The 13,891-nt window shown below is 43.2% G+C and overlaps 1 protein-coding gene across 1 annotated transcript in view; it reads left to right on the top strand.

The window, feature by feature from the left end:
• The first annotated feature begins 1,963 nt into the window (after window positions 1-1,963).
• The window catches only part of METAP1D (methionyl aminopeptidase type 1D, mitochondrial), a 124,797-nt gene continuing 112,869 nt past the window's right edge, over window positions 1,964-13,891 (top strand). Inside the window, exon 1 of the mRNA XM_060177717.1 lies at window positions 1,964-2,111. Coding sequence (XP_060033700.1) covers window positions 2,072-2,111 — 40 coding nt within the window. The 5' untranslated portion in view covers window positions 1,964-2,071. The remainder of the gene's footprint in view (window positions 2,112-13,891) is intronic.

Raw genomic sequence — 13,891 nt, 5'->3', positions numbered from 1 at the left:
TCTTTCTTTCTTTCTTTCTTTCTTTCTTTCTTATCATAGCACTGCTCAGCTCTGGTTTACAGCGGTTGTGGTGGCAGTAGTGGGGATTGAACCTGGGACTTTGGAGCTTCAGGCATGAGAGTCTCTTTGTATAAGCATTAGGCTATCTACCCCCACCCCATAGCTTTTCCTTTTTCAATAACATTAATGTTCTCTATCTCAGATTTGTTTGAAATTGGGCTTGATGTCATTGTGACATTTTGCTAAGGATAACTAGCCTCCCCCCCCTTCCTTTCTTTCTTTCCTTCACACATCCTGACACTTTTGGGCATCTTTGCTGTACTTTGACTATAGATTACAGTTATGCTGAAGGCAAATTTACCATATTCAAGAAACTTCTCTCAGGTGGGGGAGATGGCATAATGGTTATGCAAAGAGACTCTCATGCCTAAGGCTCCAAAGTCCCAGGTTCAACCCCTCATACCACCATAAACCAGAGCTGAGCAGTGGCTCAGTAAACAAACAAAATAAACCTCTCTGAAATCAAACTGAATCTGAAAAAAATGTAGCTTGAAGTAACCCGTAAAAGCTCTTTCAGTTTTACCCTTGTCCATTTTATTTACCTCAGTAGCATGTATCTTCTAATGAACTGCTAACATTCTTTCTCATTTAAAGTGAAAATATAGGATTATTCGACCATTAAGAAGAATGAGTTGGAGCTTCAATTTGATGTTTGTGACAGCAAAAAAAAAAAAAAAAAAAAAAACAGTAGCAGTGGTATGTGATTCCATTTAAAATACTTAACTTAGTTGTCTGCCAAAAGCTTGGAATGGTTGGCTGGAGAGTGGAACTATATAACAGAGGGAGTGGATCAGGAAGGGACTTGTGATTTTTCCTGATTTCTAAATTTTTCACCAAATATGCAGCTAAACTGAAAATTTCAATATTAAATACAAATTAGGAGGCATAACACATACTTATTATTATTATTATTTTAAAATCAGAGCACCACTCAGCTCTGACTTATGGTAGTACCAGGGACTGAACCTTGGACTTGGGAGCCTGAGGCATAAAAGTCTTTTGCATAATCACTATGTTACCTCCTCATCCCAATCCTTTCAGCTCCTGACTGCATCTGAAGTTTGGTAAACTATTACATGCTTGATTTAACTGGTTCCATGGCGAGTTCAATTTCTTCTTCAGTCATTCCTTCAGTATCTGGCTCTTTGCTGGAAACCAGGTCACCAAGATGAACAACACCTTGTCCATGACAGGATGGAAATCTATCTCCCCAGGAAGCAAAGAGGAATAGTGAATTTGGTAAAAATGGGCTCTGTCATAAGTAGATCAACTCCTTTGGCTCATAATTGGTGATAAGTAGACTTCATCTTTTGGCAAAGCAATTGGCAGACGTCATCCTCTCCTTCTTAAATGTCAATTTTAGGATGAAGCCTCCAGTTAACATTGTTGTCCCTCCCCCTGACCCCCGTCCTTGGGGGAAAGCAAAGTCCTCCAGGACATACCCACTGGGACACTTAGAACGGATTTTTGCAGCAACAACACAGACCTTGTCTACTCAGTAGTCTCTGCTGAGTAAGGTTGATTCTGGGACAGCAAAGAGGCAGCTAGTGACTTTGAACTAAATTTTACTTTCCAGCTGACTCTAGGGAAGTAATTTGCAACAAAGTGTCAGACGACGCAAAGTGCTACGTTGAACTATAGATTATGCTTTATTTACTTTCCTCCCAACTTTACGTTTCCATGCACCAAAATGTTGATGCTACAAATATTGGACGCCACACTTACCTGACAAGCTTCTTCCATCCCACCCGGGTTTGGGGCTCAGACTTAACGCGAACAACCGCTGGAGCCTCTCTCACAGCCCGAACGAACTCGGCAGCCCGCGAGTTCCCTAGCTGGTCCCCGCGCGCAAGGCGCTCGGCCGCCCAGGCTCCCGCAGTCAGTGCCCCCGCGCGCACGCGCGCTACCCTCGGGCGGCCTGGCGCCGCGGTGCCCCGGCGGGGCTGCGACTGGCCGACTCCTGCGGGCGGGGTGACAAGTGAGCGCTGGCGATCACGTGATCGGTGCCAACATGGCGGCGCCCAGCGGCGTCCACCTGCTCGTCCGCAGAGGTAAGCACCTGGAGGACTGCGGCAAAGGGGTTCATTTCATCGCTCACTCACGCACCCGGGTTCAAAGAGATACATATCCGTGCTCAAACATCCCGGCGCACATACACGTACTTTCAGTTTTGCGGGCCCCTAGGGCGACATCCACCCGCACGGACTGACACATTTATTCACTCCTCCTTAGCTTGGATCACGTCACGACGTTCCATCTGTTCACTGTCATTCCTTCTTCTTCTTCTAGCGTTTGCCACTGTCATTCCTTTACTCTCGGGAACGTTGTCTCAAGTGTTCTTCCTCCATTTCTGTGGTATGATTAGTGTAGCAGATTTATTTATTCTGGAAGTGGAGCGATGAACCCATAGTGCCTGTGAAATGCACTTGCATACCCATTTACTACAGTGAAGATAACTTTAATTTGTTGTATGTTTTGACCTGATGCAATAACTCTTGGGGAAACCTGTAAAATGTGGTTATTCTCTTCCAGTAACTTGTATGTCTGGGTAGTTCTTGCGTTTGTGGTGAGGTTTTTTTTTTTTTAGTAGGTGTACGTTTGCGGTTGAATTAGAGACAAAATTGTTGCATTTGAACTAGTTTCTGAACCTTTATTGTAAAGACCAGAAGTTGTTTTAAGAATGGATGAAAATGTGAACTAATATGCAGGACCATGAATGCTGTGAAATAGATATTATTTTCATATTTAATACTTACTGTTTATTAAATGTCTTAAGTTCATGCTACTGTGTTAAGCATTTATATATTAGCTAGCCTTTAAAAGTTGAATGAGGGTGGTCCGGGAGATGGCGCAGTGATAAGGCTTTGGACTCTGAAGCACGAGGTCCTGAGTTTGATCCCAGGCAGCACATGTGCCAGAGTGATGGCTGGTTCTTTCTCTCTTCTATCTTTTTCATAAATAAATAAATAAATAAATAAACAAACAAATAAATAAATAAAATCTTTAAAAAAATGAATGAGGGAGTCGGGCGGTAGTGCAGCGGGTTAAGCTCGCGTGGCGCAAAGCATAAGGACTGGTGTAAGGATCCCGGTTGGAGCCCCCAGCTCCCCACATTCAGGGGAGTCGCGTCACAAGCTGTGTAGCAGGTCTGCAGGTATCTTTCTCTCCCCCTCTCTGTCTTCCCCTCCTCTCTCTGTCCCATCCAACAACGACATCAATAACAAATTTTTAAAAATTAAATGAATTAGGCGTTACTATTCTCTATTTGTAGATGAAAAAAGTGAGGCAGAAAGGTAAGTATAACTGATGTCACACACAGTAAGGGGAAGAATGGATATTTGAACATTATTTGATTTTTTTTATCTTTATTTATTTACTGGATAGAGACAGCCAGAAACCAAAAGGGAAGGATGTGTTACAGAAAGACACGTGCAACACTGCTTTATCACTCACAAAACTTTCCCCCTGCGGGTGGGGACCAGGGGCTGGAACCTGCGTCTTGCCACATTATAACATGTGCGCTCAACCAGGTGCACCATCACCTGGCCCCTTATCTGATTCTTTTAACAATTAATTTTATTAATTACCTCTGTGAGGGTGTTCCACATGAGACAGGAGAGTAGAGAGAAAACAGCACACTCTGGTACATGCAGTACTAGGAAATGAACCAGAAACCTCAGACACACTAGTCTAACACTACCAGTTGAGCCATTTCTTTTCTTTTCTTTTCCTTTTTTTTTCTTTTTCCCCCAGACATTTATCAGCTTTGGCTTATAGTGGTGCTAGGTGCTAGGAATTGAACCTGGGATGACCGTTGGTGCCTTAGTCATGAAAGGCATTTTGCATAATCATTATGCTATCTCCTCAGTACCAAACAGAAATTCAGAGGACATCAATAGAGTCATTTCTGTGTCTTATAAAAATTTTTTTATCTTTATTTGTTTATTGGCTAGAGACAGCCAGGAATTGAGAGTGAATGGGGAGATAGAGAGAGATAGAAATAGATAGAAAAGAAAGACAGGGAGACACCCTGTTTCACCACTTGTGAAGCTTTCCCCCTGCACGTAGGGACCGGGGGCTCAAACCTGGGTCCTTGCGCACTGTAACATGTGCACTCAACCAGATACATCACCACCTGGCCCAGTAGAGTCATTTCTCCATTCACACATTATCTGACTTTTTAAAATGCAAGTCTGTTTTGTGTGGAGGGCAAGGAATAACCTAGGGTCTCCCCAGGTGTAATACTGTAGAGTGTCTCCTTAAGAGTGCCAGCACTACAAATCCACTGCAAATTCTGGTGGCTCAGTTTTTATTTTAATTCTTTTAAAAAGGGCGGGAGTAGGGACAAAATATCACTTCACCATGCATTGAGCTACATTAGAGTGCTCTCTATGGTTCTTCCATGTGACATAGGGGAGGAAAATAGGGCTTCAGTCATGGTAATGCAGATTCTACCCATGGAGCCGTAGCTCTAGGACCTGGGTTATTTATTAACTTATTTGTTTTTTAAGACTCATTCTTTTGTACCACTTGAATATCTTTCAATAGAAAATCAGTGTGAGGGCCAGGTGGTGGCACATCTGGTTGAGCTCACATGTTATAGTGTGCAAGGACCCAGGTTCAAGTCTCTGCAGAGGGAAAGCTTCACAAGTGGTGAAGCAGTGCTGCAGGTGTCTCTCTGTCTCTTTCCCTCTCTATATGCCCCCTTTCTCTTGATTTCTGGCTGTCGTTATCAAATAAAGATAATAAAAATAAAAAAAAAGAAGTGTGCAACATTCAGCTGAGACAGGACAAGTATGGTGTGTGTATGGGTATGGGTATAAAAGAGGAGGGTGTCTATAAAGATGAAGGAGTTGGTAGGTCGATCAACACTATAGATCATTGAGCAGACACACTTTGGTGTCTCAGTGTTAGAGAATATGAATGAGTAAAGAACCACAGGGATATTTGAGGTGGGAGATGTATAAAGGGATGCAGACAGTATTTTGGCTGGCTGGATAGAAGATTGAAGTCAAATGAGAATGCAAGACTGAAAGGAGCTCCGATTTACATCTCTTAAGATCTGGGCTCCTGTCCAAACTCTATTTACTGGTCAAATTACTTTTCTGTTTCTTCGTTTAGCAGAAAATAATAGCATTTAGGGTTCTTTTTGTGTACTGTTTGTAATGGTGAAGAGGATCTGGGAAGATAGTTAATGTAGAAAAGAAACGAAAGCACAAAACATATACACACGTGTGAGAGTGATTTCTTTTGCAAACCTTAGAAATAGTATTAATCTTTTTCTTTTAAATTTTTTAAAAAATATTTATTTATTTATTCCCTTTTGTTGCCCTTGTTGTTTTATTGATGTTGGATAGGACAGAGAGAAATGGAGAGAGGAGGGGAAGCCAGAGATGGGGAGAGAAAGATAGACACCTGCAGACCTGCTTCACCGCCTGTGAGGTGGGAAGGCGGGGGCTCGAACAGGGATCCTTCTGCCGGTCCTTGCACTTTGCGCCACTTGCGCTTAACCCTGCTGTGCTACTGCCTGACTCCCCCTTTTTTAATTTTTAAAAAATAGTTTTATTTGTTATTGGATACAGACAGAAAAATTGAAGGGATGGGGGAATAGAGAGGGAAAGAGAGACCTGCAGACCTGTTTCACCATTTGTAAGGTTTTCCCCCTGCAGATGGGGACAAGGGGCTTGAACCTAGAACCTTGCACACTGTGATGTGTGCATTTAACCATGAGCGCCACCACCTGACCCCTAGACTTTCTTCCTTTTCTCTCTCTCTTTCTCTCTCTCTTTCTTTCTTTCTTTCTTTCTTTCTTTCTTTCTTTCTTTCTTTCTTTCTTTCTTTCTTTCTTTCTTACCAAGCACTGTTTAGCTCTGGCTTATGGTGGTGTGGGGGACTGAACCTGGGACTTTGAAGCCTCAGGCATGGAACATTTGCATAACCATTATGCTATTTACCCTCCACCTCTTTTTCTTCTTTTTAAAATATCTTTATTTATTTATTGGATAGAGATGGTCAGAAACAGAGGGTAGGGAGTGATAGGGAGGAAGACTCAGACACCTGCAGCCCTGCTTCACCACTCACAAAGATTTCCCCCTGCAGGTGGGGACCGGGAGCTTGAACTTGGGTCGTTGTTCATTGTAACATGTGCATTCAACCAGGATGCCATCACCTGGCCCCGCCCCCAGGCTTATTTTCCAACTTAAAATTGTTTTGTTGTTGTTGTTGGGTCTAGGTGCTTGCTCAGCCGTTACAGCACACATATACTATTGCTCGAGGACCTAAGTTTAAGTCCCTGGTTCCCACCCGCAGGAGGGGAGCTTCACAAGTGGTGGAGCAGTGCTGCAGCTGTCTCTCTTCCCCTCTAAAGTTTGTCCACCCCACGGCACATTCCACATTCTGGACTTTGCCGGTTGTATATCCCAACGGGTTGAAAACAAATTAAGTGTGACACTAGTGGAGACACAGTAGGTAAAACATTGCATCTCAAGCATGAGCTCCCAAGTTTGATCCCCAGCATTGCGTATGCCAGAGTGATATTCTGGTTCTCTCTCTCTCTCCTCTCTCCCCTACCTCATTAATTAATTTAAAAAATATTTTAAATTTTAAAAAATTAAATGTTTCCAGGGCTGGGTGGTGTGCAAGGACCCAGGTTCAATCCCCTAATCCCCACCTGAAGGGAGAAAGCTTTGCAAGTGATGAAGCAGTGCTGCATGTGTCTTTCTGTCTCTCTTCCTCTCTGTCTCCTTGTTCCCACTTAACTTCTGGCTGTCTCTATTCAGTAAATAAAGCTAGTAAAACTTTTTTGAAAATTAAATGTTTACTTACGGGATTTAAGAAAGGAAGCACGAGAAGGAAAGGGTGAAACATGAACACTTATTATATTTAACATTTATTTTTATTTACTTATTATTGGATAAAGACAGGGAGAAACTGAGAGGGGAGGGGAGGAGGAACAGAGAGAGGGAGAGATACCCATAGCCCTGCTTCACCACTACTGAAGCTTTCCCCCTGCAGCTGGAGACCAGGGGGCTTTGAACCCAGGTCCTTGCACAATGTAATGTGTGCACTTAACCAAGTGTGCCACTGTCTGGCCCCCACTTATTCTATTTAACTGCAGATCTGAGTTTACTAACTGAGAAGAAAGAGTTTTTAAAAAGGACAGTGGGCCGTGCCATGGTGGAAGGTTATGACACTTTGGTGTTGAGTTAAGTAAGCTAACAGATATTTGGGAGAGATGCATACTTGTAGCCCTGAAAAAACTACATTCTTGTAAAAAAAAAAAAGTTCTTCAATTAAAAAAAAATTAGGGCTTGGAAATGTTATGCATGTACAAATTATTGTATTTACTGTCGAATGTAAAATTATTATTATTAATTCTTCAATAAAGAAATTAAAAAATAATAATAATTAGGGCTTGGGAGGTGGTGCCACTGAGTAGGGTATTGAACTGGAAAGAATGGGGTCCCAGGTACAACCCCTGGTACCAATATGCCAGAGTAATGCTTTGGTTCTGTCTCTCCCCTTCCACATCTCGTGTTAATAAATAAATAAAACCTTTTTTTTTTTTCCCTCTAGGGTTATCACTGGGGCTCAGTTCCAACACTATGAATCCACTGCTCCTAGTAGCCATTTTTTATATTTTACTGGATAAGACAGAGAAAAATTGACAGGGGAGAGGGAGAGAGACAGACACCTGCAGACCTGCTTCACTATGTGTGAAGCGACCCCCACCGCAGGTGGGGAGCCAGGAGCTCCAACCTGCATCCTTGTGGGGGTCATTGCATGGGTCCTTGAACTTCCTACTATGTGCACTTAATCCGGTGTGCCACCGGCCGCCTCCCCCCATAAATAAAATCTTTAAAAATTAATTTTGATTATGGGGATTGGGTGGTGGGAATTGTGTGGAGTTGTACCCCTTCTACCTTATGTTTTTGCTCACTAATCCTTTCTTAAATAAAAAATTAAAGAAAAAAACAAAACACAGTTACTCCAAAAAAAATTAATTTTAATTAACATTTTAAAAGCTGGGGCTGGGCGATGGCGCTCTGGGTTAAACACTCATTGTGTGAGGACACAGTTTAGGGGCCTTGCACTCCCATCTTCAGCAGTGAGACAGGTCTGCAGATGTTTCTCTGTCTCTCTCCTGTGTCTACCCCTCAATTCTCTTTGTCCTATAAGAGAAAGAAAGAAAGAAAAGAAGAGAGAAAGAGAGAGAGAAAGAAAGAAGAGAAAGATTTTAAAATCCTCTGATTGGTAGTTAGATCCAAAGCCTGACTTAATTTTGTTTAGGCTAGGCTTTTTTTTTTATTGTTTATTCATTAATGAGAATGATAGGAGGAGAGAGAGAAAGAACATCACGCCAGTACATGTGCTGCGGGGGGCTGAACTCGGGACCTCATGTGTAAGAACTCAGCATGCCATCCATCGTGCCGCCTCCCGGGTCACTAGGCTAGGTTTTTTATCTTCTTTTTGGTAAGAATACTTCACAGTTAATACTATGTGCTTATAGTGGCCTTTGATAATCATTACCTTTATGACTGATAACCATTGGATTTGTTAATTCAAGAGCTAGCAATATGGTAATATTTTATTATTATTATTATTTTTATTTTTTACCAGAGCACTGCTCAGCTCTGGTTTATGGTGGTGCAGGGGATTGAACCTGGGACTTTGGAGCCTCAGGCTTGGGAGTCTGTTTGCATAACCATTATGGTATCTACCCCCTGGTAATATTTAAATTTTCAAAATCCTTCTTCATTATCTTTATTTATTTATCGGATAGAGACAGCCAGGAATAGAGAGAATGGGGAGACAGGGAGAAAGAGAAAGGCCTGCAGACCTGCTTCACCATATGCAAGGCTTCCCCCTGCAGGTGGAGACTGGAGTCTTGAACTCGGGTCCTTGCGCATTGTAACATGTGGTCTCAACCAAGTTCACCACCACCACCTGGCCTCCCTTCTTCGTCTATTACCCAGAAAATGCCTCCAGAGTGAACTTTTCTGGTCAAGTATTTGATCACTCTTTACATTTATCCCAGAAAGGAGAGCTTAATGTTTGGTTAGTTCTCTTTATTTATTAGTTTTCATTCCTTTGTTTATTTACTTATTGTCATGCACATGTGATTTCACTGCTAGTGGGCTGACTTTTTTTTTCTCATTCTTTTTATCTCACAAGGGGAGAGAGGGGGGAGAGAGGGAGGGGGAGAGAAAGATAGACACCTGCAGACCTGGTTCACCGCTTGTGAAGTGACTCTCCTGCAGGTGGGGATCCAGGGGCTCGAATCGATATCCTTATGCCCTTGTGCTTTGCACCACCTGCCGTTAACCCCGCTGGGCTACCGCCCAACTCCCTTTTTTTTTTTTTTTTTTTAAATACCAGAGCACAGCTCAGCTCTGGCTCATGGTGATTGAACCTGGGATCGTGGAGCCTCAAGCATGAGAGTCTGTTTGCATAACCATTATGCTGTCTACTCCCTCTCAGCTGTATTTCAAAAGACAGCTTCTCTCTTCCTTTCCCTCTCACTCTTTGCCGGGTGGATAGCAACTGTCCCGGGAACTGCCAGTGCAGGGATGCTGCAGTCAGAAAAGACAGAGTGACAGTGCAGAAGGCTGAGACACAGGGGGTGCTGTGCTCCAGTGATAGAATGTGAGTAAGTCGAAGACAAACAGCTGAGACAACAGTCTGATGCCCTATTGGGAAGCATGTGAAATATTACAAGCTACCTAGAATCTTTTTAAGGTCTTCCATCACTAGTTACTTTTCAGCAAAGCCTTCTAACTCAGGGGAGAAGGAGCCCGCATGTTAATGAAAAGTTATAGCTGTGGAGGAGAAAGTTGGCTTAGGTCTACTAGTCCTTTGTGGCAACTTTCTTTTCTAAGGTTCAGTCTGCTTTTCTTTTCTCTTTTGTCTTTTTTTTTTCTAGATTAATTTTTCTAATACACTTTTCTACTTTAATGTTACTGCTTTAATCACTAGAATACCAATTCCTCCAGGCAATAGGAAGCGATTGAAGATTTAATGAGATTCATTTTACTTGTGCTTAAATGTTGATGACTTCCTGCATGCATATTAATCATTCCTGACCTTGATCTCAAATTCCTTCCCGGTGCAAATGCTCATCAAACATACCTACTGAATCCCTCAGTATTCACCACATACCTGGTTTGTTTCCAAAAGTACATTAATGCTAATGTTTAGAGTGTCAGATATATATATATATATATATATTTGTACCTACCCCTGTCTGATTAGTTGTCCAGTTCTAAGACTAAATCTAGGAAGTTTGGGGGGTGGGGGAGAAAAAGCAACACGTCCTAATAGGGATTTGGCCTAGTTTAAAAGACTGTTCTGTTCAGCAGACCTTGAACATGCCTTAATTGATTGTCGAGGTCAGTATGTCCAACTGGCAACTCTCAGACCCCATTCAGGCCACAGAGCGTTTCTGAGGGGCTCATATGCTTGTGCTCCGGCTGTCTAGCAGCAGGCCTCGCCACAGCCCCCTGCTTTGGAGGCCTCATCCTTTAGTTCAGGCCCACCCCCCTCCTGTCACGGAGGCCTGGGAAACCCTGGCTCGCCACCTGGTCTTGTTAGGCCCAGCATCCACGGATTCACACCCCCACCCTTGCCCCAATTATCCCTTCAACTACCCTGACCCACAGTCTTTCTCAGAAGTTGTTGGGGTGTGCCAGGGAAAAGTGAGAGGTCCCAGGAGCCTGAGAGGACATTGAAGAGAGAGTGAAGAGGAGGAAAAGGACCACAGCAGTTGAAGAGAAAGTCAACATGAAAGAACGTAGGGGCGGTGTGGTATATGTACAAAGCGACAGAAGGAGAGCGGGAAGCAGTAGGTAAAGAGGGGAGACGCTTCTGTTCAGTGGACTGAGGAACACAAGAGGTGTTTGTGTGTCAAAGAAGCCACGCATAAAAGAATGAGAAGAAGGAGGGTCGCTTCACAGGCGGTGAAGCAGGTCTGCAGGTGTCTATCTTTCTCTCCCTCTCTGTCTTCCCCTCCTGTCTCCATTTCTCTCTGTCCTATCCAACAACGAGGACATCAATAACAACAACAATAAAACAACAAGGGCAACAAAAGGAAACACAAATAAACATAAAAAAGAACGAGAAGAGAAATGTGGAGAGCAAAAACAGTTCTGCTTTGCAAGATGTGACCAAGCACGTGGTGGGAAATGGGCTGACAGCATTTCCTTCAGATTTGTGAACACACTTATAACAACAACAACAAAATGTTGTTCTAAACTAGAGGAGATATAACCTTAAAAGAGTACAGTGCCATGCTGGATGGTGGTGCACCAGCCTGAGTGCACACATGACAGTGTACAGGGACCCTGGTTCAAGGCCCAGGTCCTCACTCGCAGAGAGAAGCTTCACGAGCAGGGAAGCACGTCTGCAGGTGTCTCTCTTTCCCTATATATCTCTTCCCACCCTCTCAATTTCTCTATCTCTATAAAAATAAATAAATATGTAGTCCGGGATGTGGAGCAGTGGATAATGCATTGGATTCTCAACCATGAGGTCCTGAGTTCGATTCCTGGCAGCACATGTGCCAGAGTGATGTCTGGTTCTTTCTCTCTTTCCTCCTATCTTTCTCATGAATAAATAAATTCTTAAAATAAATAAATAAATAAATAAATAGAAGAGCACGTGGCGCAAAGCACAAGGACCAACTTAAGGATCCCGGTTTGAGCTCCCGGCTCCTCACCTGCAGGGGAGTCGCTTCACAGGCGGTGAAGCAGGTCTGCAGGTGTCTATCCTTCTCTCCCCCTCTGTCTCCCCCTCCTCTCTCCATTTCTCTCTGTCCTATCCAACAACAACAACAATAACTACAACAATAAAAAGCAACAATGGCAACAAAAATAAATAAATAAAAATGAAAAACCATTTTATTTTTTCTCCTGCCACCAGAGTTATTGCTGGGACTCAGTGCTGGCACTATACATCCACTGCTTCTGATGGCCATTTTTTCCTCTACCTTTTTTTTTCTTTCAATTTTTTTTGGGGGGTGTAGAACAGAGAGAAATTGAGAGGGGAAGGGGGATAAAGAGGGGCAAAGAAGGAGAGGTATCTGCAGACCTGCTTCATTACTTATGAAGCATCCTCCATGCAGATAGGGAGTGAGGGCTTGAACCTGGGTCTTTTTAATAATAACTAGAGTAAACCCCAAGTGTATAAAGTACTGGAACAATTAAGGAAATTATGACATGTTTATGAGAGAGAACTGTTGTTATGCCATAGTTAACTACTTCCTCCGACTCATGTCTGCACTATAGTCAAGTGACCGTATAAATAGTACATTGATGGGGCCAGGTGGTGGCACACCCGGTTAAGTGCACAAACTACAGTGTGTGAGGACCCAGGTTCAAACCCCTGATCCCCACCTGCAGGGGGAAAGCTTCACAAGTGGTGAAGCAGGACTGCAGGTGTCTCTGTTTCCCTCCCATCTCAATTTCTCTCTTTCTATCTAATAATAAATAAAATTAAATAAAGTAAACATTAAAAATACACTGATTCATTTCTCTCCGCCTTAAAACCGGTCCTAAATCTGGACCTCCAAGACCCCCTCCCTCTGCTCCTTTCCTCTTGAAAATCTTTTCACATGTTTCAGCAGCTGTTTCCCCAGCTCTTTATCTGGCTGATTCCTATTTCTTTCTTTCTCTTCTCTCTCTCTCTCTTTTTTATTGGTGGATTAATGTTGTTTTTTATATATATACTGCTTTTTTTCCCTTTTGTTGTCCTTTTTTTCCATTGTTGTTGTAGTTATTATTATTATTGTTGTTGTTGTTGTTTATGTCATCATTGTTAGATAGGACAGAGAGAAATGGAGAGAGGAGGGGAAGACAGAGAGGAAGAGGGAAAGACACCTGCACACCTGCTTCATCGCCTGTGAAGCCACTCCCCCCAGGTGGGGAGCCGGGAGCTCGAACAGGGATTCTTAAGCTGGTCCTTGCTCTTTGCGCCACGTGCGATGCTTAACTCGCTGCGCTACACTCAGACTCCCGGATTAATGTTTTACAGTCAACAGATTCTTGTTTCTTGAGGATTTAGCTTCTTCAGAGATTTTCTGTACCTTCCTAGTTTTTTTCCAGACCCCAGCTATATTCTTCCATTGCATTCTGTGCTTCTTAGTAAATGTATATACAAAGCATTTGTTCCTTGGGGGCTGGGCCGTAGTGCACCCGACTAAGTGCACACAGTATGAAACACAAGGACTGTCAAAAGGATCCCAGTTCGAGCTTTTTTTTTCCTTTTGTTGCTCTTGTTTTTTTCCGCCACCTGCGCGCTACCGCCAGACTCCGGATTTTTATTCTTTAACGGGTGATGCGTCGCAAATGGTGTAACAGTGCTGCAGTTCGTCCCCCCCTCATTAAAATAGAATAAATTTAAGAGGAACAAGAAATCAGATAGGCAGGGGTAGATAGTATAACTGTTATGCAAAGAGACTCTCATGCCCGAGGCTCCAAAGTCACCGGTTCAATCCCTCACACCACCATAAACCAGAACTGAGCAGTGCTCTGGTAAAAAGAAAAGAAAATACACCAAGCCATTGAATAACCCTAGTTAGGGGTGGGTGGGCGGGGGAAGAATTACTGTGGTAGCAAATGTAATCACTTTGAGTGAAAGATTATAGTTCAGCTGCCACCAGGGTAGTGTGGGGTGAAGAAAAGGGATGATTGTAAGGGGTATTTGTGAAGTAGACTCACAAATTGGTTACTGCTTAGATTTGGGGGATAGTGGTGACGGAAAAGGTGACCTTCTGGTTCCCAGGTTCTGTCTTGGGCAGCTGAACGGAGTTTTGTGCTGTTCACGGAGAAGCTTGGGG

Source organism: Erinaceus europaeus, chromosome 18 (assembly GCF_950295315.1).
Source record: "Erinaceus europaeus chromosome 18, mEriEur2.1, whole genome shotgun sequence".
In the NCBI taxonomy this organism is placed as follows: domain Eukaryota; kingdom Metazoa; phylum Chordata; class Mammalia; order Eulipotyphla; family Erinaceidae; genus Erinaceus; species Erinaceus europaeus.
Note: the sequence above shows the minus strand (reverse complement) of the source record. Positions and strands in the feature narration are given on the sequence as shown.